This window comes from Artibeus jamaicensis, unplaced genomic scaffold (assembly GCF_021234435.1).
Source record: "Artibeus jamaicensis isolate MK-2021 breed Jamaican fruit bat unplaced genomic scaffold, CSHL_Jam_final scaffold_3151, whole genome shotgun sequence".
Taxonomy (NCBI): Eukaryota; Metazoa; Chordata; class Mammalia; order Chiroptera; family Phyllostomidae; genus Artibeus; species Artibeus jamaicensis.
Window position 1 is genome coordinate 3,853,245 of NW_026522037.1, and position 26,058 is coordinate 3,879,302.

At 56.0% G+C, this 26,058-nt stretch overlaps 1 protein-coding gene across 1 annotated transcript in view; it reads right to left on the minus strand.

Moving 5' to 3' along the window:
* Nucleotides 1-15,267: 15,267 nt before the first annotated feature.
* Nucleotides 15,268-26,058, minus strand: part of HRH2 (histamine receptor H2) — a 31,938-nt gene continuing 21,147 nt past the window's right edge. Inside the window, 2 exon segments of the mRNA XM_037127917.2 lie at nucleotides 15,268-16,165; nucleotides 16,167-16,244. Coding sequence (XP_036983812.2) covers nucleotides 16,078-16,165; nucleotides 16,167-16,244 — 166 coding nt within the window. The 3' untranslated portion in view covers nucleotides 15,268-16,077.

The window sequence follows — 26,058 nt, forward strand, 5'->3', positions numbered from 1 at the left end:
CCCATCTCTAGAGACTCCCGCGGGCATCCGATGTCCCTGTGGGTCAGAAGACTGGCTCGGAGACAGGAAGGAGCTTGCCTAAGTTCACAGAGCCGGGGTGGAAACAGGGGCTTGGTCCTGCACCTGCCCGACTCCAGAACCCTGGCATTCTTCTGTGAGATGGTGCGGACAAGTAGCTGGACGTCTGGGAGCCGCACGCTGGGGCTGGGAGGTGATGCCTTCTGCCTAGAGAGGCTTAGGGGTGGGCAGTCCCTGGAAGGTGGAGGAGCGACCATGTTCCCGCACTGCCCCCTGGTGGCCACCCTGGGCCTGGGCCTGGGTGTAGGAGTGTGGAGCTGGGAACTGGGGGCTGGCCCCTGCGAGTGGGTTGGGGGAGACTGTCCTGGTGGAGCAGCCCCTGATTTCGCTTTTGTTTTTTCATTTTATTTCTTAGACCCTGCTTTCTGACAGCAGAATGGTTAAGCCTTCTATAACAGATGTTCACGTACATGCTTTCTCCTGGGAAAAGTGTTCATTTGTTCATGTATACAACATGCCTCCAGAGACCCTTGCACACCCCAGGCCAGAATGACAGTGATGCCCAGAGCCAGTGCCCACCCTCCGAGAGCCCCCAGCTCCACAGGGGGACACCCACAATGCAGGAGGGTACTGTGAGGCCACACCAGGGCACCCTGGGGGCTTTAAACTGGGCAGGGAAGGGACTGGCGGGAGGGTCAGGGAAAGGCTGGTCCGAGAGGGTAGCAAGTGAGGTGGGTGTTGGGGGGCAGCTGGCGCCAGCGGGGTGCAGAAGGGAGAGGTGAGTCTGCTGTGAAGCTAATGGCTCGGAGCTCGGGGCTCTCCCTTCCCAGCGCTCTGGGCTTCCTGTTGCGCCATCACGGTGGCCTTTCCTTCAGGGGACCGCCCCCCCACTCCTGCCCAAATTGTGTAGGCTTCAGAGGGTCTCCCAAACCTGGCTCTGCCCCGACAAAGGAGGAGCCACAAATCACAGAGGCAGCGTGGCAGGTTGGCCCAGCTGAGGAGTGTGGACTCTGCCCTGAGGGCAAGGAGGTCCCGTGAGAGGTTTTGAGCAGGAGACTGGCCAGGCTGCTCCTGAACTTGAAGTCGTCTGCAGAACTAGGAGCTGTTCCAGGGCCACTCCCAGGCCCAGGCAGGGGACCCCTGCCATGGCCCCCGAGCCACGCTGCTCCCCACGCACAGGGAGCCCATGGGCCCAGTGCGGTGTGCCCACCTGGAGCCACCCCACCACCCTCTCCCCTGGGGAATCGGGACCTGATTGCAGGGTCTTTGCAAGCCTCGCCCCAACCTCCAGAGGGCGCCCGTGCTGAGTGTGCGCAGGGCCTGGCCCAAGGAGAGCTATTTTGGGGTGTCGGGGGGAGTTGGAAGATGCCTAATGGTGGGCAGCAGGGCAGCTGGGGTTGATGACAGGTAGGGGCGGGCGGCTGCCTCTGTGGTCTCCCCTGGACCACAGTCATTTCTGTCCACACAGTTCTGTCCACAGTCATTTCTGAGCACCTGAATCGTGCTGTGTGCTGGGCTCACCCAGGGCCGGGCCGGGCTTCCTGGGCCAGATGTGCTCCGCAGGCCGGGTGCTGCTGGCCAGAGGTGCCAGGAACCATTCCCGCAGGCTGGTTGTGGCGTCCAGCGGCCAGGGCTGCACACAAGCAGGAGGGGTGTTCTGAGAGGAGACAGAGCCGCAGGGCTGACCTGCCTGGTGTAGAGACATGTGGCGGAGGGAAGGGCAAGGGAGGGGCTGAGGCCCAGATGCTGGCCTGAGGAGGCCCCTGCTTCTGTTTCTTGGTGTTTGGTGTAGAGCACAGGAGTGGGTCAAGAGTCCGGGGGCCGGGGTGGAAATGCAAGGGGAGGGGTCACTTTCAGGGCTGGAAGCATTATCTGGCTGGGGGTCGGGGTCTGTCTTTGGCATCTGGTTTCTGGGACACAGGCCAGAGCTGTTCCCCCAAGAATGGGATTCCCACCATGTCTATGGCCCCAGGAGGCAGCAGGGGGCGCCCCAAAGGCGGGGAGAAGGCGCTTCTCTGGCCCAGCCTGGTAATTAGACCCTTCAATTGCAATCACTTTTGCAATTAGCTCAGCTGGTAATTGGAACTGGAGGTGGTAATTTCTGTCCTTCATGGGTGTTCCCTGGGAATCAGGCTTTGCTTGTCTGTCTGGGGTGCAGCACCCCGCGGAGGCCGAGCTCTTGGGTTGAGTGACGCCTGCACAGCGCTGGGCTTGACTCGAAGTGAAGCTTTTGGTTTTTGTTGGCCCCCCAGGGCGGGACATTTGGGGCACGGCAAGGGGGTGCTTTGGCGCTCTCCCCTCCAGTGTGTCCTGGCCTAGTGACTTGCTTCGAACCAATAGAATATGATGGAGGTGAAGGGTGTCATTTTCACAATTGGTTGCAAAGGATGGCGACTTCTGGTTCCCTAGTGGACTCTCTCTGTTGCCTCTGGCTTGCATACCTTGACCAGTCAGCTGCCCGGTGGGGGAGGCCCACCCGTCAAGGAGAGGCCTGCGAGGAACAGAAGGCTACCCATGACGACCTTGAGCCTGGCAGCCAGCCCTTCCCTAGTCGAGTCTTCAGATGAGACTGTTAACCCTGGGTGGGCACCGAGCCTCCCGAGACTGTGCAGCAGAAAACCTGGCTGAGCGGGTCTGGGCTTCCTGCCCCCAGACACCGTCAGACAGTTAACGTGTAGTTTTGAGACTGCTAAGCGTTGGGATAATTCCTTATATATACCAAAAGGCAACCAGTACACAAACTATTAAATTACAGAGGTTCTACCTTTGACCTTCGCAAAGTATATTTTAAAAACCACCTAGAACATCAGGCTCAAGTCTAGAATCTTTGGACTCTGGAGTTCTGTACCAGAGCATGGTGGGAGGGGGAGAGCGGGGACTTGCATGAGGCCACTCCCTGTCCACCCCACCCCCCACACTGTTCTCTTCTTACCCGGGCTCTGTCCCCTACAGCCCAGGTCTTGTACATGCTCCAGGGTTAAAACTGCGTACATATCCGCTCCCCTGTGCAAATAGCTGCCAGGCTATTTGGGCTCAGCCAGGCACACACACGCCATCAACACTGTCTGCCCTTGAGAGGTTGGATCTGGGGGAAGGGTCCACATAGGCCCTGGATTGGGCTTCGACAACATTTGGCCAAGGAAATCCAGGGTCCCAAGGGAGGTTTAGGAGGGAGAGGTGGGCACATCGTCTTGGCCTTATGGGCGGCTGACGCTATGAGGGGCAGCCGTGGGGCCAGGGCAGGACTTCACAAGGCACAGGACCCCATAGCAGGAGCTCCTTGCCTGGGTGGTCCTGGAAGAGCCCCTTGTTCCAGCCTTCTCGGGTGGGCAAGCCCCTACCCTCTAGGGACGTGCCTGAACAGAAACAACCCCAAGAGACAGGAAGGCTTGCGGGGGATCAGATGTTACCAGTTTGGGGTTCAGTGGGGCCCGTGCTGGGCCAGGTGCTTGCCAGGTCCCTGGAACCAAGGATTCGGAGGTCACAGCTCCTGCCTTCCCAGTCAGCAGGGAAAGACATACCTCCAAGAGACCCAGTCCTTCTCTCCAAGAAGATGGGTTCCTGAAACCCTGTACCCAGCAGTTTTCGGTTCAATGGGCCCTCAATTCGATTAGGGTTCGCTGAGTACTTATTACGTGCCAGGAGCTGGGTATTAAGCAGGGAGGTGTTAGCTCGGGTTATTACAGAGCTTACAGATTTGTGGCTGGACTGTGCAGCCAGGATCCATGGCTGCATGACCTGCCAGACTGGTGCACAGCTGCCTGAGACAGCCGGGTGCTTTCTGCCCAGAGCCCATTTTTAAATCAGAGGCACTTGCTGCCTTTGACAGGGCAGTTAAGTCACGTGTCTGAACCTGAGGGGCAAGGAGGCTGGGGAACGCAGATGTTTGCATCTCCCGAGGGGCAGGGGAATCCGCAGGAGAGGCAGCCATGAAAAAGAGAGAGCATGCTTCCAGGTTTGGGCCGCTGTGATTGATAGCTGCCTACCATGGTGAAAAGCACTGGGGACAGCAAGGTCAGTGGGCTGAAGCCAGCAGCACACTCAGCAGTGTGCAAAAGTCAAGTCCATTTTCTTCTAACGACACGTCACTTGTGTTTTCAGAGACTCTGGTTTGAGGAAGAAGGATGGGTCTGATCTTGCCAAAGAAAGGATTTTCAGTCCCTTCCAACTTTTGGCAAGTCACATTCTGCTTACATTTGGGGTAAATATTTAAACAACCCCAGAAGGCTCCTGCTCCAGAAGTTGTTGCAATTTATAACTTCCAGCTCAGGGCGTCCTCCGCGTCTCACTGCTTTGTCACCCTTTCCTTGTCTGGGTTTTGCCTGTATTTTTTTTTTAAAGTTGATTCCAGAATATAAAAATAAGACTTCAAAATCAAAACCAATCACTGTTTATATTTAAACATATCCTGCAAACAGTCATATTATGCCAGCTGGGGAGCCGCACTGGGGTTCAACACTTAAGGCAGAGCCCGACACATTTTCATGAGCTGATACTACATGGAGTGAGCCCTCCCAGACGAGCATATCTGTATAGGGAGGACCTCATCAAACTTCAGGTTCCTTTTTTTTTTTAAACCTGGAAACTGCCCTGGCTGGTGTAGCTCAGTGGACTGAGCCCGGGCCTGTGAAGCAGAGGGTCGTTGGTTCGATTCCCAGTCAGGGCACATGCCTGGGTTGCAGGCCAGGTCCCCAGTAGGGGGTGCATGAGAGGCAACCACACATTGATGTTTCTCTCCCACTCTTTCTCCTTCCCTTCTCTCTAAAAAATAAATAAATAAAATATTTAAGAAATAAAATAAAAAACCTGGAAACCTTTCCTATCTTTTTTTTGATAACATGCAAAACAGTTATTGACTTAAAATTGCGGGACTTGCCCTGACTGGTGTGGCTTGGTTGGGCATCATCCCACAAAGCAAAAGGTCACTGGTTTGATTCCTGGTCAGGGCACATGCCTGGGTTGTAGGCCAGGTTCCTGGTAGGAGTGCATTTGTGAAGCAACTGATCGATGTTTCTCCTGCACATCAGTGTTCCTCTCCCTCTTTTTCTCCCTCCCTTCTCCTCTCATTAAAGTAAACAAGTAAATAACATCTTTTAGAAATAAAAAATAGATAAAATTGTGGGACTTTCAGAGCAGATAACAGGCATTGAACAGGTGCTGGGCACTTAGCGTACATTATCTCATTCCATCCTGACTTGATTTCACACTAATGGCCAGACCCATTTTACAGATGGGGAAACTGAGGTACAAATGAATAACTAGAGGGCCCCAAGGTACCCTTTGAATTTGAACTGGAGCCAGAATTTCCATCTCAGGATTTGGAGGCCCAGAGAGGAAGGAGGGTCCTTTTAGTAAAAACCTTGAGCCCCGCCGCTCGCATGTTCGCCTTCTTCTGTTGCGTTGGGTCAGACTGGACCTGGCTTTGTCTCCCCAGTGATGTGGTGGGTCCCAGTGCAGTTTCAGGCAAGTGAGGGCAGGAGCCTCTGTCCCCACCCCAAGGCTGGAAGAGAGATCTGGGGCTGGCTCAGAGTTTCTGCTGCCGACACAGGTAATGCTCTCATGCTCGCTGTCTATGGTGGACCGCCTTTGATACTTGTGGATTATTCCGATCTTTTAAAACATAATTTGTGACCTTGTTAACACGGCGATGTAAAACTCCCCCCTGAGAGCCTTCTTTGCCCTGAGGGGTTACCATGGATACCAACCAGCCAATGATTACCTGGAAGAAGCCCCGAACCATGACATTCTTAGTGCCAGGCCTTCACAGCCTGCAGTTCAGACCCCTTGAGGCCAAGCCGATTGCATGCCTATTGTCATCAGGTAGTGGAAGGGGACTCTGGTCGGTACATTTCCCATGAGTTCGGTGGGTTGGCCAAAAATGCAGGTGGTCTCTTGTTGCTCAGATGGGCAGCTCACTTGCATCAAGACGCCAGCCCACCCCAGTGGCCCTGAAGTATGGCGAGGGACCACAGAGAGATGCAAGCCTGTCTTGGTGACGTGGGAAGTCACGGGAGGGCATGAATTGTGTCCATCCTCTCTCACCGAATGCTGGGGAGCCCAGGTGGGCTTGGCAGGGGGACCTGGGTTTCTGTAACTACAATCCATCTCCTCTCAGAAATGGGGCAGGGAGGGCCACTGCCCCTCCAAGAGAATGTTCCCAGTAACCATTTTAATTTCCACCTTACATTCAGTGAAACTGACACACAGAATATTTCTTCTCCTTTTGTCTCGAGGGATTCCCATCATCAGTTGTGAGTACTGAGACTGTCCCGTATTAAAAATAATTTTCAAGTAATCATGAGCTGAGCTATGGTCAACAAGTTATACTGCATAGACATTTAAAATACTGTGTTTTGTAGTCATTTATCTAAGCATTTATTCATTTTGTAATTCATTTTATCCGTTTTATTTTTATGTTTTGGAGGCTCTGAATTTTTTTTCAGGTCTCAAATATCTTTGTAGGCCTTGGAAAACCTTGGGCCTATAGTGTCAGTGAACAGAATGACCCTGCCAGCAGGGGGCGTCCTTGCTCACTGGCTGTGGTGAGGAACTTAAAATTTCGTCAAAATGTAATTTTCAAAAGACTGAAAACATGAGCCAGACACATGTGTGGTCAGCATGTGACGGGAACGAATGTAACCCACTCTCGAGGGAGTGAGCAGGGTGAGAGTGTCTGAGCCTCGGTTATTTATCTAGAGACGAAGACTCTTGGAGTAAAATCGCTATGTTAGGACAAACTGGCCAGTGTCCTACAGGACAGGAAACTGTAACCTTTGGTGTTATCTTTCCTACTGAATTGAAATCATTTGTATTTCTGCTTTGCCAAAAGAAAATCGTTTGCAACTGATAGACCTTCTACAACTTAACATGTCACTCTGCAAAGTCTCCGCCATAGTCAAACAGAAAATTGGAGACAGGACAGTCCCTTAGAGGGGCAGACAGATCTGGCTGGGCCACACCCCCACGGGACACCCAGATGATGTGCCGTCACTCTTTAGCCTTATTCCCAAGTTTTGGATTATTTTCTTCACAAAAGGGAAGGGATTTTCTGAGCCAGTCCTTGCTGGGGTCAGGGCTGGCCCTTGGTGCGTGGGTGCCCAGGCAGGTAAATAGTCACGTATCCCTTCAGATCTATGCCTTTCAGTCTCCCTCCAGCACTGGTTCCGTAGGGCCAGGGGGACATGGGGTTTTCTGTCCATAAGAACTACGCACAGAAGGAGGCTCACTCCTCCTGCACTTCCCAGGCCCCAGCTGAGCCGGGATTCTGAAAAGACCCAGCTAAACATTTCCTGTTTTCTGGTGGTTATTGTTCCTTCCCAAGTCTGCCTTCAGGGCATCTCCAAATCAGATGGCTCAGTGGGAGGCCCAGTCAAAAGCTTTAATTTTAGGTAATTCATATGTTATAGATGAGCAGCAGGAAGGACCAGGTTTCTGGATTTTCAGCAACTGTCGCTGTGGCCTCTGAGCTGCCTTGTACCCGGCTCAGTGTCTGGAATAGGCAAATGGGTGGAGGCGGGAAGGAGCGGAGTGTCTGTTGGGGGCTGGGGGGTGCTGGCCCACGGACGTGAGGCTTCTGTGTGGCCTGATGGGAGTGTTCCGTGACTGGACAGTGGTGACGCCTGCACGGCTTTGTCAGCGTGCGAGAAAACATCGAACTGTATCCTTTAAGAGGGTAGGTTTTAAGGTGTGTGAACTATGTACCAATTTAAAAAAAGAGAAGGGTCAGCACACCAAGAGATTTTTTAAAAATTCTGTTATTGGGTCAGTGTGCACTTTGCCAACAGAATGGTGTTGGGGAATTGTGCTAACACATTTGTGGTTTATCTTCATAATGTTTCAGGGCTCGAACCCTAGCTGGTTGGCTTAAATGGGAATTCAGGGTAATTCAGCCTGGGCAGGGCCTACTTTAGGGATGGGTTTCGGGGGAGACTTTTCTTGAGGCGGTAATAACCATGAAGAAAATCCGCCTCAAGTAATTGTGCCCTTATGCATCCATCGGATGCTTTTACTCATCATTTCTTTTCATTCTCACTGCAGCCTACAAAGTAGATGTTATTAACCCTGTGTAACCAGAATGCCATCTGAGGCCTCCCACTCCCTTGAGAGCTGGCCAAGGTTGGCTGACCCCACCGCGTCCCCACCCTCTGGGGCCAGCCCGAGACCCTGGTGGCTTTCCAAGCGGCCCAGGTTCTCTGGCTCTCATGGTCTCCTTTGCCTCTGAGCACCTGCCTCCTCTGGGGACCTTCCATTGTGTTCCGTGTGAATCCAGGTGTGAAAACCCCACCCCCTCCTCAGACTCCCCTGAAAGCCACTTGTACTAAATATTCATGGTGTGTGGACTCCCCTGGAGCTCCCTCTACAGGAGGAGAGAGTGTTTACATCACACCAGTGCCCCCAGTGAGCACCAGGCATGCCCTTTCCCCCAGGGTATCATTTTGGGAGTGTGCATGGTCCCCATCTCAGTGGCTCTCATCTTTTTCCTCTTTCCCCACTCCTCCTCCTCACCATCTGCTCCCCCAGACCGAGCCTCAGGGGCTCCAAGCTGCCCTCCTGCCAGCGCTTGGATGAGCGGGTCTGCACACACCTCCAGATGCAGTGCAGATCACAGGGGGCCCCATTAACAATGCAGGGTCCCCTTCTGGACAAGGCCGGTTGGGTTGTAAACAGCACAGAGACAAACGCACGCAGCACTACCGGCTCGTGGATGAGCAGACGAGGGTCGGAGAGGACTGGCTCAGCCGTCTAGAGTAGATGCGCACTGGAGCGAAGTCAGTATGAGCTCCGTCCCTAAAGCGATACGGGACACTGGGTATCCAGAGCAGCCCTGATTCGGTCGTCCATCCTGGACTGAGCTCAGGACGGGAGAGGTGTCCCTGGTCTTGGGGCTGCGGCAGCCTGCCCGGGCTTCGCATTCGGGAGGCTCAGAACTGACCCAACAGGAACGCAGGGCCATTTGGAGTAGGGTGTGTGCCTCTTGTGGCCGGAACCCACGTCCACCTGGGAGCATGGAGGGGAAGCATGGCTTAGATCGGGCAGGACTGGGAGCATCAAGCCAGGGAGCCTGGCCTTTGTCCCCAGCTGACAGGAGCTGCACGGGTGGTGAAGCTGCGGGGTGCCGAGACCGGCGTGGTAGTGGTAGCTGGGTGACGTTCCCCGAGCATGGCCAGTGTCCCAGCTCTTTCAGTGCATTGCTCTTGGCCCTTGGCAGGCGCGAACTCATGGAGCCCTCCAGCAACCCCGTGAGGTGCTGTGATGATCCCATTTCACGGAGGGAGAGACTGGGTGCAAGGAGGGGAAGTAACCTGTTTACACAGCTGGGTTTCAAAACCAGGCAGGCACCGTGATTTACTGACTCACACTGGGGGCTCGGCAAGGTGGCCGGCATATTTGGGGAGAAGAGAATGGGCACTGGGAAGCCAGTTAGCGGCTGAAGGAAGCCACAACAACATCTGACTCGGGGTGCCGCCCGAAGGCGGGGGCACCCGAAGACCCTCCCTGAGGACCGCAGGCTCTCTGAAGCTCTCTCGGCACAGCAGAGAGGCCATGGTGGGGACAGCGCAGTTCACATGCTCTGGGTGCCGTTTCTCCTTTGCCCCCTCTCTACCTGGCCCAGGGGCTCGGGGAGCAGGGAGGGGTGGGAGTGTGTGTGTGTGTGTGGGGGGGTCCACAGTGGTGTCTGCTCTGAGTGGGAGACCGCACACCACCTCCCCACTCTCTCCTCCGAGGGCCTTCCCAGGTGACAGGGCCCTTCTGTACCCGAGGCCAGGGGCTGGCAGCCTTCTGGTCAGAAGAGGCCGGTGAGAAGGCTGGGTTTTGTCCGTACGGCTGTTTAAATTTATTTTTTTACCAAGTTTCCAAAGATTGATCTATCTATCCATTTATCTATTTTCCCACTCATCTATCTACCTACTGACCAACCTATCTAACTATCCATCTGTCCACCCGTATATTTTAACACTTCTACAACATCAGCTACAGGCCTGGCACCTTTCTGAGAGCTTTGCAGATATCAGTTCATCCAATATTGCAAACAGAAATCTACATTTACAGCTTCTCCTAGAAGGGGGGATTGGGCCCCTAGCACCAGGACGTAGCACCCTGGAGCCACGGACCTGCGGCAGCCCCTCCCGGCGGCGTCAACCAGGGGCAGAGGCTGGCAGCGGGACAAACTGCCATGGGCCTAGTCCTGTTGTCTCACGCCAGTGAACTTTCCGTGGTCCCTGAGGGTGCCTGAGCCTGAGTCTCACCTGCGTGAGATGTGTCCTGTGATAAAGGATGCGCCAGGGAGGAGGCGATAGCTGTTCTAGGGAGCAGGGCGGGGACAGGTGTGCGGGCTAAATAAAGCTGTGCTGTCCTGTGCCGAGAGTCCGTGGATGTCTGTCGCGCAGCAGCACTGCTGTGGCCGTTGTTAGTGGGCACAGCCTCTCCCCGGCCGTGTGACCCGGGCAGGGCCGGCTTCCTGCACAGACACCGGGAGGAGGGCAGGACTGGATGCAGCTCCTGGAAGGCCTGGGGTGAGCCCAGGGAAGGCTCCGAGGACCTCGCCCACCTCAGCGTCCTGTCCTGCACTCACTGGAGGTGGGGCGGCTCTAGGGGGGATGCTCCAAAACCTCCAGGGCACAGGTGTCTGACCTGCGGCCCAGGGGTCGCACACAGCCCAGGAAGGCTATGAATTCGGCCCAACATGGAATCGTTCATTTACTTAAAACAGCACGAGATATTCTGTGATTACATGTCACGATGTATTTAACGTGTGGCCCAAGACAACCCTTCTTCCGGTGTGGCCCAGAGATGCCAAAAGGTTGGACACCCTTGCTCTAGGGGATGAATGAGGCCATGGACATGGTAGAAAAGACACAGGTGGGGCGGTGGGGCTGTGGGGAGCCAGCCCCCAAGCCCCGGTGCGGTGGGTGGGAGCTTGACCCAGCCATGCCTCTCAGGAGGGCCCATCAGCAGCACAACCCCCCCCCCCTCACCCAGAATACACGTGTTGGTGTGCTGAGCACACACGCCCGTGTGTGACCCCCCCATCACCACAAAACCCACTCACACATGTGCGCAAAGAAACATTGTCATGTGATCAGCACATTTGTGCTTAAACAGCTAAAAGTTAGAAACGACTCTACAGCCTACAGCCGAGGGGACAGCAAAATGAGCCGTGGGGCGCCGAGGGCCTGGCGCAGCCTGTGGCAGTCACCCCACTGTGACACTGGAGGGGAGTGACTGAGGTCAGTTCATTAAATGCAACATTACTTTTCTGATGATAACCAGAGATAAAGGAACCAAGGCCCATTCATCAAACTGGGGCGTACGGAGGCCTCAGGGGAAGCCGCTGGGGGTGAAGGAGGGGGTTGTGTGGCCAAGGAACTCGGGCTTTCTCGGTCAGGTCACAATTTTGAAGAGAGGCAGCTGTATTTCTATGTTGCCTCACCCTTAAAAATTAATTTTAGAATCTGCCTGATAAAGAGAAGACAGGACTTTGGAGACAAGAGGTTCTGGGTTGGAACCCTGGCTACGTCACTTGGGTGTTGAACTTCGGCACTCCGTGTTCAGGCTCGGTTGCTGGGGGTGCAGACCCCTGCCTGGCAGGAGGGGGGGCTGCATTCACTCCGCCTCATCCCCTGCCCCCGTGGAGGGGCAGACCTAACATCTGGGTTCAGGGATCGGCGCCTAAATGTAAATGTCACTTGAAAGTGAGGGACAGGTTTATCTGGGAGTCACGCTGCCCAGACTGCATGTCATTCTGGGGCCATTTCCTTAGGACTCCTGCCAGGCCCACAGGGCACATGAGAGCCTTGGCACAGCCCCAGGGAGTGAGGGAGGCGGTCCAGCCCGGCCAGTGCTCTGCACAGAGGTATCTCGGGGCGTGAGAAGCATGCTGTGCTGCGTGACCTGGAGTAGGGAGGTCAAGGACTTGGCACCGGCATCTGTGATGACCTCCAAAATAATAAATTAAGAGCCCCTTAGAGCTGCTGGCAGGGGCGGGTGGCAGCCGGGAGGGGGCCTCCTCCCAGCCACCCTGCAGCCGTTAGTGACCGTTGAAGGTTCCTGAGTCACCACTGGCATGGTTGGGGTTCCGGTGGGAGATGTGCGTCCTCGCTGTCATTTCCTGCATGAACGACTTGGAAGGAGCTCCCGCAAAAGCACAATAAAGGCGGCAAACCTTCCTCCAAGGCTAGTAGTGCCCAGGACCAGATGGCAAAGGCTAATAAGCAAATGTGAGATGGGGTTCTACACAGATCCCCTCAGTCCGGGCTGCTGAGCACCCCCGCCACCCACCGCGCTTCTGCCCCGAGTTTAAACACAGCCAGCCCTGTGTGCGCCAGGAACGGCCCCCTTTGGGAGCTCATGGCTGCCGTGGCCCACCTGCCACACACTGTGCCTTGTTCCTGCCCTCGGTGACTTCCACATGGGCTCCGTGTCCCGGTTCTTCCCTGATTTCCTGCCGATGTCCAGGTGCAAGTCAGGCCCTCTGGAGGGCAGGGAGAGTCTGGTTCCTGTGGGGCCCCAGCACGGAGGGCGAGGTCTGCAGTGGAGTTTGGAGCGTGTCCTCCTCGGATGGGACCAGGGACCCTCCCCTGCAGTGGGGCTGCTCACACTCTGCCCCCTGCTCCCCCAATTCATTTTCCAAACCAGGGTCTGAATGATCTCTTCATAGCACAGACCTCATCATTTTGGCCCCATCCTGACAGAGACCTTTCAAAGCTCTCCCATTCGAGACTCATGGGATGAGCCAACTTTCCTGATGCTGCTCCTCGTGGTGGCCCTGAGGCTGCCCTGTCCCGGCCGCTCCTCCCACTGCCCCCTTCGCTCCTCAGCAGTGATGGCTTTGCTTCTCTCCCACTTCCTGCGGGTGCAGTCGAAATCTGTCAGAACGGGATTCTGCAAACTGGACTCCCCGGGCTTCCAGTCCTGGCTGGTTGCCGGTAAAGTGCTCCACATTCGTTGCCCCCTGGATTACACTTCAGGGGCACCTAGATCCGCTCAGCACCATCTGCAGGCTCAATGTGCTGCTTCCCTCTCTCCCTGGGCACCCTGCACGTGGCTTTGTCCCGCCTCTGCCCAGTGGTGTCGAAACTCGGGCCCAACAGCTCCCACAGGCCTTCGCTGTGGAGGCTCAGGGCCTCTCCTCCGCCTCCCACGCACCATCGTCACCCTGTGTCCTTTCTGCATCTTCCTCAAGGACCCCCTCACCCCCCAGGGGACCCTGCTCACTGCTGACACTGTGGTCATCCGGCCATGACCTCAGCTCCGATCAGCTTCATCCCCGCATTTGCCAGACCCTTCCACTGCTCCCTTTGGGATTCAGTCCTCGCACAGAAACTGCGCATTTCCCTGGACCCGATTTCCTCCCTGAGCGTCGCCTGCCTACTCTCGACCACAGACTTCTTCAATTGACAGGGTTCCAGTCCAAAGGTATCCTTTTCTCCTGATTAACAGAGGGGTCTCTGAAGCTGACAACCTCGGAGACGTTCCCTTCCACAAACACTTACTGAGCGCCTATGGCGCACCTGGCTCACCAGGTGAGCACCACCAAGGCCCGATCCTTCCGACCAGCTTGTCCCTCGTTTCCGTTGTGGCGTTTTCAGGTGGAATGTAGTTTCCTGGGAATGTCTTTACTTTTCAGGGCAACTTCTAAGTTGGCCTCTACCCCACAGAAACTTTTGCATAGAAAAAGTTGCCTTTTTCTAGGAAAAAGAATTTTATCAGAATTCTTTTTCTAAATCGAGTCACATTGTCTGATGACCCTTGGGGAGTATTTCCTCACAGGAAGTTAAAAGATACAATCGCATGGCAGCATCGGTTGTTTTGTATCTTTATTGGAATATCACGGAAACACGAGCCGTGGATTTGGGGGCCACCGCAGATGGTCCTCCTGCAGGCGACCTGTGCCCTGCTTCTGCAGCTAGCACAGGCACTGGGGGGCCTCCCGTAAGGCAGGGGCAGCGCAGAGACAGGCCTGAAGGAGGCCCCTGCGGTGACAAGTGGGCACCTTGACCTCAGCCCCGACCAGCTGAGTCCGTGATCAGCCAGACCAGCCTTATGCCTCCGACTACTTGGCCATGACTTAGAGACCCACCTGCTTTAGACTCTTGGCAAAACTTCCAAGGAGGAGATTTGGGGGGTATCTTTCAGGGGAATCCAACCAAGAGACTGAGTAACTGCTGCCATCAGGGAAGGTCATGCCTTTGGGTGTATTGGCAGACAAGCTGCATAAAACTCCTACTATGTGCCTAACGGTCTTCTAGGGGCTGGACATAAAGTGGTCAGCAGACCCAGGCGGGGCCCATGACCTCCTGAACAGACAGGCCAGGAAGTCACACTATGCATTATGACTATGCCAACATCTCCTGAGGATAGTTCAGGGCCGTGTGCCAGGCACGGCCTGATGGGGAGGCTGGGGACACTTCCTCAAAAGCGCTTTTTCGGCTGAGATGTTGCAGCTGAAAGGGCAGGAAGAGTGTTTCAAGTTGTGCAAACAGCTCCTGGCCTGGCAGGTGGACCAAACGGTAGCCGTGCGAGAGACGGTTTCCTCTGTGTGCAACACAGCCAGGTTTCCCTTTGCACCGGCTGTGGGTGGGGCGTGGACGGGAGGAAGGAGGGCGAGGAACTCCCAGGGCTATCAGGAAGCTGTTCCAACGGTCCTGAGAGAGGGGACAGCAGTGGGACGGGGCGATGACAGGCCAGGTGGGGAGAATGCCAGGACTGACCCGCAGTCTTTGAAGTCCGAGACAGGGAACCCTGGGACAGGAGCAGGTGTGAGGAGAAGGTCAAGGGCAGTCGAGACACCCAGGTGAAGGTGTTGCGTAGGCAGCAGTGGGGGGCAGCTCCCAGAGGGGTCTGTTCAGAAATAAGTCTCTGGGTAACTTCAGTGTCAAGGAGGCCACAGAGGGGGAAAATTGCTGTGAGGAGGCTCCGGGAGCAGCCACACTGATGGCCAGGAGAGGACAAGTGGGCAAGGAGGGGACACCAGGAGGGGTTCTTGGAACGAGGGGAAGAGTGGTTCAGGGAGGGGCGGTGGTGAGTGAGGAGAATCCAGGGACACCCTCACCTCTCTAGGGCTGTCACCACCCACCTCCTTGGGTGTCTTCAACACCCTGTAAAGAGGACAGGGGAGCTCACCCCCTAGGACAGAGGAGTAGAGATGCTCAGAGAGTCCCCTGCCTCAGTCAAGGTCATGCATCCCAGCAGAGGGTGCTGCAGGGTCTGCCCTGCTCACGTTCCCCCCCTCCACCCCGCCCTCTCTGACACCCCGCATGCCTTCCCCCCACGAGTCCACTCACGCTGCAGTGTGAGGGCCCCAGGCTCTGCTCTGCACCCGGCTGAGTGGGTTCAGTGGAGGGAACATTTCGACCTCTCTCCCGAGAGGCGGTGTAGTGTTGCGTCAAGGACATGGGCTTGAGGCCTGGCTTTTCACCCATCGTCCTGATTGTCCGTTCATTCACTCATTCCTTCGACACCTCCCGTACGGCAGGCACGTGTTCCAGCTGAGTGGCCTTGGGCAGGCCCCTGCTTCTCTGAGCCTCAGTTTCCACCTCTGCAAAGTAGGGCTGGTGACCCTTGTCGCAGGCGATGAGAGTTGCAGGAACCCATGCAAGTGAGGTACGTCACTCACAGCAGGAGCCGAGAAGACTGATTTCCTCCTTTCCTTTCCCTTCCCCCTCTTTTACTTTCCTCCATCCTGCAGAACCCACCGGGAGCAAGAGGCCAATGCCTCTGGCAACACCGGCTGCTGTGCTCCGAGGGCGCAGGCACATCCACGCACACATGTGCACATACCCTGAGTGTCCCCTGTCTCTGCTCAGAACTCAGGGCCAGCACCAACGTGAGCTCGGGACCCACAGGGGCCCTGGACACCTCTCTGGGAAGGCTGAGTGCAGACAGGCTGCTCCGCCCAGGCCTGAGGAGCCCGGCACCCCCCACCGTGTGCTCCGGGAGTCCCCAGATGTAGGCTGGGGTGCATCCTAGGTGGCTTTGGGGGCTGCTGGCCCCTTTGTGGCTCCCGGAGTTACATCTTGGTGACCAGGGAGCAGTATCATCAATGTCCCAGGGCCGGGTCTAGACAGACTGGGAGGGCAGCGTCCTCACCGCTTCCTTGGGTGGCATCCACGTCGGCTGCTCCTCCAAGGGGCCTCCCTCGTGCCTGGAGGAACCGAAGGCCCCACAGACTCTTGCAGCAGCTCAGAAGGTTGCTGGAGCACGTGGTACAGGACAGCTTGGGCTTCCTGAGGAGACACAAGCACAGGTCAGGGCTGAGGTGACCTATAGTGGGGCCAGCTGCTGGCCTCTGCTTTTCCTAAGCCAGGCCCCAGGAAGGGCAGCCACCCTCCCATGTTCCCACAGTGGGAACTTCTTCCCTCAGCCCACAATGGGGAGCATTCTGGAGACCTGGGGACCTGCTTTCAAATCCCAAGTCTGCTTCTAACTTGCTGTGTGCCCTTGGTCAAATGACTTAACACCTCTGAGCCTCATATGGAGGTGTAAAAAGTTAACGATCTTTAAGAGATGATCTATTGTGTATGTGTATATTTATATATATTCTTTATCTGGCAGCTTTTCCGATTCTTGAAAAGAGTAAGTATTCTAATGTCTGGCTCGTAGTAGGACCCCAATTAGTGCTTGCCACTTTTGAATCTTAACAAAGTGATTCCTGAGCACCTATAGCACACCTGGCATGAACTGGGGGAAGGTTGGGAGGAGTTGACGCAAGCATTCATTCAGGCCCTTGCGTCAAAATCCATCGTGAACAACTCTGTCTCTCCACTACAATGTCTGCTCCCCAAAAGGCAAGGCACTTGTCTTCCAAACTGCTGTGTGGTTAGCACTTAGTAGGTCCTCAGTTAAGGTCAATCTGACCAAAGGAGAAGGTACTGAAGGTGCACAAGCCAAACGCTTGGTAGGATGGTTTTTTCACAAAATATTTGACACACATTTTCAGGAAGCAGGGGATTCCCCTCACTTCCGGGCCTGCAAAGCCCCTTCGCCCTGTGGCCTGCCGAGACGTGGGTGGCAGACCTGCTTTCCCTGCGGTGACATTCGCTGGGATTCCTTTCTCATTCATACCGTGAGCCTCAGAATGTCGGAGGGAAAGGCTCAGTGAAAGTGCCTGTGTTTCAGGGCCTGGCTCCTGCCTCTCCCTTCACGGCCGAGAGCAGGGCGTAGGCCGAGAGCTCCATTCTGGCAGCTGGATCCAGACGAACTGATGGCATTATTTTGTGTGATTGCCGCTCACATTCACGAGTACTTGTTTTCCTCAAGTGATACTGCATATCCACTTACGGTGACAATATAGAGATTTGTCATGCATGCCTTTCAGTGCAAACGGAGAGTTGGTGCAGACATTCAAGTGCATCTATAACGCAGGTCAGGGAGGGCGCCGAGCTGGACGGGAGAGGATTTACAGGTGACTCTGGTGTGGGAAGTGCTGCCACAAGTCCCGGCCTGTCCCAGCTCTCCCTGGGCCCAAACACGGAGATGCTGAGCATGACATGGTGTCCCCAGAGACTCTGTCAGGCGGACCTGCAGCTCCAAGGCAAGTCAAGATCCAGACTCTAAGGCCACAAATGCTGCCTCATTTCTCCCTTCCCTGCCAGGCTGGAGGGGTAACTTTCCTGGTCTACTGTCAAGCTGGGAGCTGCCCGTCATGTGGCGCCGAGGCCCGTCCTGGTTCCCCTGGCCATCCCATGAGGCTCTGTGTGGCCTCAGCTCCAGCCACTGTCTCTTAAGCCACCAAGAGAGTCAAACTCCCTATTTCTTTTCCTCTCCAGGTGGAGAGAAGGAGAACTTCCCCTCAGGGTCCCTCAGGTGGGAGCTGCAGATCTGGGTGCCTGACTTTGCAAGGCTTTGCACACTAGGCCACAGCCGGGGCCCACGCCTCCTGGAACACTGAGGGCCCCAGCTCTCCCTGGCGGTTTGGGGCCCTCCCTCCACAGAACACTGAGCCCCACCTGGACCTCAAGGTCATACCCCTGGCCCTCCGGAGGCTGGCATCGTTCTCGTGTTGGCAGTGTACATATTTGGCCAGGCAGGCAGGTATCTGCCCTTGCACTAACATTCCAGACGGAGCCTGGGGCTCCGATAAAGTGACTTTCACTGGGCAAGTGAAATGATCAAAGACAGTTCTCGGCATCCGCATTTTCCCTTGTATGGGGCATAAAATCGCCCCGTGTTCCCAGCACTCTTCCTCTCTGCAACGTCTGTAACAGTGTTACCCTTTCATTCTTAATATTATTCATGATGTTAATGATTAATTTAGTGCTGTCCATTTTACACATTTTCGAAGCCAGTTGACTTGGTACATACAAGTTTAGAATTATCTTGTTTCTGGTGAATGGAACCTTTAAAAATGTGACCATCTTTATCTTGAGTAACACTTTTTTGCTTATGGTTCACTATGTTTAACATGAATTTAGCTACCCATATGTTTCTTCGGTTAATATTTGCCTAGTTTATCTTATTTTTCTTTCCTTATACTTTTAACACGTTTGTTTCCTTATGTCTATCTCTTGTGACAAGAAATGTTTGTTTAGATATAAAATATCACGTCTGACAATCTTCACTGTTTTCATTGTCCCGGCCGCTCCATGGACCTGTGCTGTGATTGCTGATCTAGTCTGATGGATTTCTTCAGTGTGATTTTGTGTTCTATATTTGCCCCTCCTTTTCTCAAATTTCTCTTGTCTTGTCTTGAGTTGCCTTTCCTCGCCCCCTTCTCTTTCTTCCTCACCCTATGGATTTGACCCTGTTATGAAAACTTTGGAACCCGCACAGTGAACACCAGTTAACCTAAGTCCAGCGGCACGGGGCCCCTCCTCCCTCACTTAGCTCGCCATCCCTGCCACGCGAGAGGTGGGACCAGCCCCCGAGCTGGCTTCCCACACGGTGTGGACTCCATCACACTGTGCACTTCTGGACCTCCGAGTAGGTTTGATAGCACTTGACCCGCTTCATGGGCCCGTGGCCCGTCTGTGCCCTGGGCCCAGACACTTAACCGAAGGGAGTTTAATGAGGTTCTCGGAGATCTCAGCGTCCGCTCAGTGTGCACCTGTGGTGAGCACCCGTCACTCTCACCTCCCCGTCCCCCATCCCCTTCCCCTTGGGAACAGCACATTGGTTTTTCTTGGGGACCCAAACTACCCCACTCTTGGCCTATGTGGGCATGATGGCGGTGCCCTCTGCTTCTTTGCCCCGGCTCCAGGTGTGGGTTCAAAGGCACATGCGTGACCCATCCCAGCCAATGAGACCTGAGCCCGAGACGTGCTGTCAAGGCCGGAGGCAGGGGACGTGTTTCCTGCGGGGCTACTAAGGTGGTAGCTGGGAGTGCCGGTGGCACCCTGGGGAGACCCCAACGGAGGATGAAGTCAACACGGTGTAAAAGGGAGTCGAAAGCCGGAGAAAGACACAAGTCTAATGACTCTGAAGCACCTGGATCCAGCCATGCTTGCAGCTGCTCTCGGTCTCTCCCGAGCTGTGACCTGGTTCCTTCCTCCCTCCAGTCCTGGCTCGAACTCGCTTTCTGCAGTGGGCAGTGAGCTGTGTCCGACTGATCCCATTCCCGATTAGGGTTCTTTGGCCCCGGATCTCATCTTTTCCCGTTGAGGGCATTGTCATGCGCCTCGTCAGCAGGGGGTCAGGGGCAGTCTCAGTGCTCCTCTGTATGGGAGGCCCCTCCCACACCTCGGGTTTCTCAGGGGAAATGTTGGTGACAGCGACCTCACAAGACTGCAGGTAGTAAGGACCGCGGACAGTGAACGTCGGGCTTTCCCCGTCACTCCGCTGGGTGGACAGTGCAAACGGCCACACACACAGAAGTGCCACACGCTCTCTTGTGTTTGTGCCATGGCCTGTGCTCTCCCCGTTGCTTGAAAGTCCTTCTCTCTCTCTCTCCAGTAAATACAAATTTAAAAATAAAAAGAAGCAAGGAGGACCGAGGGCAGATCTGATGGGCAGGGACATCAGCCAATCGTAAGGGCCCAAGGCGGCTGCCTGTCTGCCCTTTGGTAGCAGAGGTCAGAGCAAGCCGGGCACTTCCTGCAGAGGCTTTGCAAACATCGTTGTTTATAGTCGTGACAAATAAGGGAAAACTTTCTAGAAAGGGCACCCCAGAACTCCCTCCTTATTTTTTTTCCCTGTGATAAAGGAACTTGCAGGGTTACAGTGCCGTGGGCTCCTGAAAGGAATTTTGACTGGGGACCAACCACCCAGGGCACACAGCCCTGCACACTGGTGGGTCACCACCTGGGTCCATCCTGGGAGCTCTTGGAGGGAGGGGTCGGCTGGGACTCTAACAGTCCTCAAGGGCCCTTCCCATAGTCGGTGTCTGAACTGTGCCCCACCAGCCCCACCAGCCCCACCAGCCCCCACAGTACTCCCAGGACCTAGCCCTTCATGGCTTAGAGCGAGCGATGCTTCCCACATGGCTGGTGGCTGGGAAGCCAGTGGCCTGTCTGGAAAACAATTAAGCAAAGTGTAACAAAAGGCCCAAAATATCCCTCGCCTTTGACCAGTAATTCGGTTTCTAGGAGCATCCTTTCTAGGGAAATAATCCGAAAGAAACAAAATGTTCTCTGCACACAGATGTTCATCACAGGGTTGCTTCAAATAGCAAAAATGTGGAGACAGTGCAAAAGCACACACGTAATTCATTTCAGACAATTCCGAGGCTCCTCACACCCCCTTCCCCACCAGCGGCCTGTCACCGGCTGGTGTCAGGCACTCTTCTCGGGCCTGTGCCTGCGTCTCTATCCTCTCCTTTAATCCTTACAGCCACCTTTGAAGCAGGCACTAGTAAAGCCCCATTTTACAGATGAAGAAACTGAGGCATGGAGGGGTTAAGAAATGTGCCCAAGGTCAGTCCGCTCCCAGTCTGACCCTGCAGGCACGGCTGCTCCCAGGGCAGCGGCAGTTACTCATCACCGTCACTGGGGAGCTAGTCATACAATGGGGGCCAGGTGTGTGCTGCGTCTCGGGGGCGGGGGGGATACTCATTTGAGATATAGAGGGGTTGCTGTGGCTTCTCACCCGTGCTTGCCCCATTGCCAGGGCTGCCCCGCCCTTGCCGCCTGTCCCCCATTCAGGCAGCAACTGCCCGTGAGGGCCCAGGCGATTTCTTAAGCCTCAAACAGAAACCCTGGTGAGACAGCCCAAGGGCATTTGGTTTTCTACAGCCTTCGAGAGCAGCTCCCCACCACCCAGAGGGGCCGTGGAACCTCTGGGGGCCGCCTGGGGCTAGAGTGGGCCCTGCCCCCCTCTTCTGAGGTGAAAGCCCTGACTGGAGACGGGGTCGGGGCCACTGCGGGGTGTGGGGGGTCCTGAACACACAGGAGGCCGTGCCCTTCTCAACAGCTGGAAGCCAGGTTGCGGGAGGGGCCCCCGCAGACGTGCAGTGTGGAGGCCCCGTGTAGCCTCTGTGCCCCAGTACTTCTCCCATGGGGTGTAGGAGGGCCCTAAAATCCCCCAGACTGACAGTGAGCCCCAGGGTGTGGCTGGGCCTTGGGGCCTTGCCTCCTGGGGGAGTCCTGAGGGGCTGGGGGGCTGCAGCAGAGGCTCGGGCCCTTGGGAGGATATGGTTGGTCCTCTGCAGCGCCAGGGAGAGCCCGGGAGCAGGCCACTTATGTCCCCTGGGCCCAGGTGTGGCATGGGCACTGCGGGTGGAGAAGCCGGTGGGGCAGGTCTAGACAGTGGCCCTGAGGACGCCACGGGGGCCAGACGGCCCCCGGAACCTAGCTGGTCCTGGGGAGGCGGAGGCGGCGGGGCGGAGAGGATCTCGTACTGACGCTTTGCGACTGCAGTAGGCTGAGCTCCCTGACCTGGAGAACTCCCTCTTCGGTCTGTGGGTGCGGGGGGCGAGTGAAACACAGTCTCACACCTGGGCGGACTCAGGGACGTGCTGTAGGCCTGTGTCCAGGAGCAGGCGTCCACGTCCTCGGTCCTCCCCTCAGCCCTGGGAGGGAGGTGTCGTAACCATGGGCTCGACTTCAGACGGGGACAGAGTTTTAGAGAAGGAAGTGCTTATCCAGGGTCACCCCCCAGCAACACCCTCAGAGCTCTCGCAGCAGACCAGGCACCGAATGGCTCCCTATTGCCTGGGGCTCCCCCGCCCCTGGCCCAGCCTCCACACACTGCTCCTTTGCCTGCGTGGTTCTGCCAGCCAGGGCCCATGGCTGCCAGGGCCGAGCTCATGGCACATGCCTTTGCCCGCCCCTGGGGCCCTGTGGGGGGGGGGGCACCTCCATTAGCGTCCCCCTCCCCACGCACACCCTGTGGGAGCGGACACAAAGTGTGAGGGAATGTGAGTCAGTGAGACTCAGTGGCCCCCACACAGGAGACCTGCACGGCCTGCTCAGGGATTTGATGTGGCTCTTTCCGCTGTGGCTCAGGCCCCGTCTGCCCTGGGAAGTCAGGAAGGGAGCACAGAGCTGCGACCTCAGGGGCCGTGGGAGCGGGGTCTCTCTTGGGCTTTACATGCCCATACTCCATTTCAACGACAGCTCAGTGTTTGCAAGTGTTCGGTGTCTCCCACGTCAGTGTGGAGAGGTCAGGTCCCTGGGCACGGAGGACTGCCTGGCCACCCGCCCTGAGCATCTGGGTGCAGGTTACGGTGGCATATGCCCTGCCCCGGCATGAGGAGGGCCCGTGTCTCTTCCACGGAACTTGTGATGCCCGGAGCCTACATCCCTCCCTGTGCACTTGGCCTGCATGGTCTGAGCCGGCCGAGCAGACCCACCGATGCTGTGTAGAGCCATCTGTCACATGTTGACAGTTGGGACAAATGCCCCCCTTTCTATTTCCGGGTAGGGGGGGAAGTGGTCCTCATACCCCAGGAGAGCCTCCAGGGCTGTGGACACCCTGCAGTGGATCTCAGGTGTACACGGCCCTGTCCCCCACATTGCGGCAAACAGCCCTTGTGGGTTTCAGGGACCCCACGAAGCAGACTCATCGCTGTTTCTCTGGGAGCAGTGACCGCCACCCAAAGTCTTAGCTCTTCGACAAGCGAGGGAACCAGGCTCAGAGAGGGGCGTGATCTTCTCAAGGCCACGGAGGCAGTGAGAGGCCCAGGCCCTGGTGGCCAGGCGGGGCTCTCGGCAGCCCTGTCCTGCGCCCAGTCTGCACCTCGCCTGCCGCTGGCCCCTGCGCTCACAGCTCAGGTCGTGACAAGGACATATTTTACTGAATTGGCTTCCATGCTCAGAACGGTTCATTAGTATGAAAAGCATGTTCTTTGCTGCTCTTGCCAGAAGATTCTTGACACAAACACAGTTTGGGGTTTGCATAGTTTCTCTCTCTTGTTCAGCATTTATACATAATTCCTGTTGGATGGTCTCTGGAGACTGATCTGGGCCCCCCATTTTCAGATGAGGGGGACCAGGCTCAGGATCAGGGCCTCGTGCTTTGCTTAAACTGGTGCTGAGCCAGCAAGTGCTGGGGCTGGAATTGGCCCCCATCTCTTTCCTTTCCACTGGGGGTTGGCAGACTCCAGGGCCTGTGGGCCAAATCCAGCCTACCACCTTTTTTTTTTTTTTTTTTGAAACGATGGGGAGAAAAAGGAATAGAAGAATAATATTTCATGACTGGTGAAAATGATATGGAATTCAACTTTCAGTGTCCATAAATCAGGACTTAATTTGCTCCATACTGCCTGTGGTGGCTTTAGTAGAGTAAGGGCGGGGTTGAGGTATTTTGACAGAGAGAGCACAGGAGCGCAAGCCTGGCCCCCCGCAGAGAAGCTTTGCTGCCGCCTGCCCTACACCAGGACATCTCCCCCGGGGCCGGGAGGGTCTGCAGCTTGCTTCCTGCACAAGGGTATCGGGACTGAAATCCAAGAGCTCTGTCTGCTGGCCAAACCCTGTGCCCTGGGGTGGGCTTCCCTGGACAGAGGGCCTTCCCCTAATTTGTTCACCTGGAGCATACCTCGTTCTTACAGGCGCATAGCTACTAGCGTGACCTCAAAGCACAGGTCCCCTTCCCTCCCCATCACAGCCCCTGGGGAGGCAGCCTCACAGCAGGTCCCATCAGGTCCCATCAGAGTCAGAGGGAGCCAGAGTGTAGATGGGAAAGGGCAAGGCAGAGGGAGCGGGAGAGGGGGCTGGATTCAAAGGCACCATCACGGGGAAGGGGGTGGGTGGTAAATGCCGAGTTCTCTACCTTTCAAGTGACTCCTGGGGGGCCATGATTTATTCTCCTTGACCTTTGAGGCTGTAAAAGGCTTTCCGCCTCCTCTCCCTTTGCTCTCCTTCCCTTGACTTCCTCTCCCAGGCGGAGGTGGGGAGGCTTCACTCCCCGAACTCTCTGAAGAGACAGAAGATGAAAAGGATTAACTCCTTGTTGTAGCGGGCCACCAGGGCAGGAGGCAGGGACTAGGGAGGTGGGCGCCTGGTGGACCGGGACGCGGCCTCGGATGGGGGCTGCCAGGGCCAGGGGCTGCCGTAAAGCCCAGGCAGTTGGTGAAGGGGAAATGGGAGGGAAGAAGGAAGGGGTGAAACAGAGGAAAAGAAAACACAACACAGAATAGAGAAAACGCAGGAGGGAGGGGAAGGTAGAGAAGAAAGAACCTCAAAAAACAGCTTGGCACAAGGGAGCCAGGTGCAAAAGACCAGGCATCACAGGAAACAGCCAGTGCAGGCACATCTATAGAGACAGAGAGCAGGTTAGTGGCTGCTGGGGCAGGCAGGGGTTGAGGGGTGATAGCTGAGGGCTCCCGAGTTTCTCTGGGGGTGGGGAAATTGTTCTAAAAGGGGTGGTGGCGATGGCGGCACAGCTCGGGGGATGCACTGAAAGCCACCGAATTGTACGCTTGAAACGGCTGGATTGTGCCGTATGTGGAGTGCATCTCAATGAGACTATTTATATAGAAGACAGGACATGAACAAAAAGAGGCAAAACGAGAGAAAAGAGGGGAAGATGGATGGTGAAGAACAGAATTCGCGTCTGTTCAAGTCCCCGTCACTGTGCCGGGAGCCGCACACTGTGTCCCGGGCTCCCTCTCGTTCTTATGGCTCCACAGAGTCGATTCCCACCTCTGTACGGGTAAGGAGGCCGCAGCTCCGACTGCCCAGGGCCTTGCCCAGCACCAGCCGGCTGCTGTATGGCGGGGCCGGGGCTCACACTGCGCTCCCTAATTTCTACACTGAGGCAGGAAAGCACCCCCGCAGCCTTGTGGTGCAATCGATCGTCAGGCCAGGTACCTAGGGCACAGGGGACAAGCAGCCAGCAGGATCTGCTGCAGGGGAGCAGCCAGGCCCCTTACTTTGGGGGTGGGGAGCAAACTGTTCCAGGTGCCTCTGCAGAGGCACCCCCAAAGGCCATAGGGAATGCCGGAGTCAGTGTGCCAGACAGCCAGGCTGCCTTAGAACCCGAATGATACCAGTAAACCAAACAGCTCTTCCAGGGGTGAGTTACCAGAAACTTCCTGTCCGAGCTACAGCTGCGGTGTTCCCTCCTATGGTGTTGTGGCCTCGTCTGCTTGCCTGGCCTGGACTTCTAGCAGAAGAGAGTCAGCTCCACCGTCCCCTGGGCCCCTGGCCTCTGGCTGGGCAAGGCAGTGTCTGGGGACCCCACCCCAACTTGCAGCACTTCTTGTGCTTTTGGCCCACTTGGCCTCACCTTCCTGTTGCCTGGTGGCAACAGAGTGAGGGGAGGGGCCTCTTTCTCCTCTGAGACTCTTACACTTGGAGTCATGGCAGCGGTGGATCCTGCTGCGAGGCCTGCCCCCGATGCCAGTGATCTGGGGGGAGGACCATTTTCACACCCAATTTAGAAAAGAGGAACCGGGAACTTCCGAGCTCCCATTAGGTTCCTGAAACTTCCCTCTTTGAGACTTGGTTTCCCGATCTCTAAAGTGGGTGCATATTAGTTACTTCTCAGGGCTCTTGAGGACCTAGAACAAGGTATTATAGTCATTCATTCATTCATCGAACAAATATTGCTAGGCTTGTCTCATGCCAGGTGCAGTGCTCCGTGGGGCACCTTTCCTCCCTTTGCACCTCTCCCCCCGAAGTCTTTCTCAAGCCCTGATACCTGGCACCAGGCGTATTGTAGCTG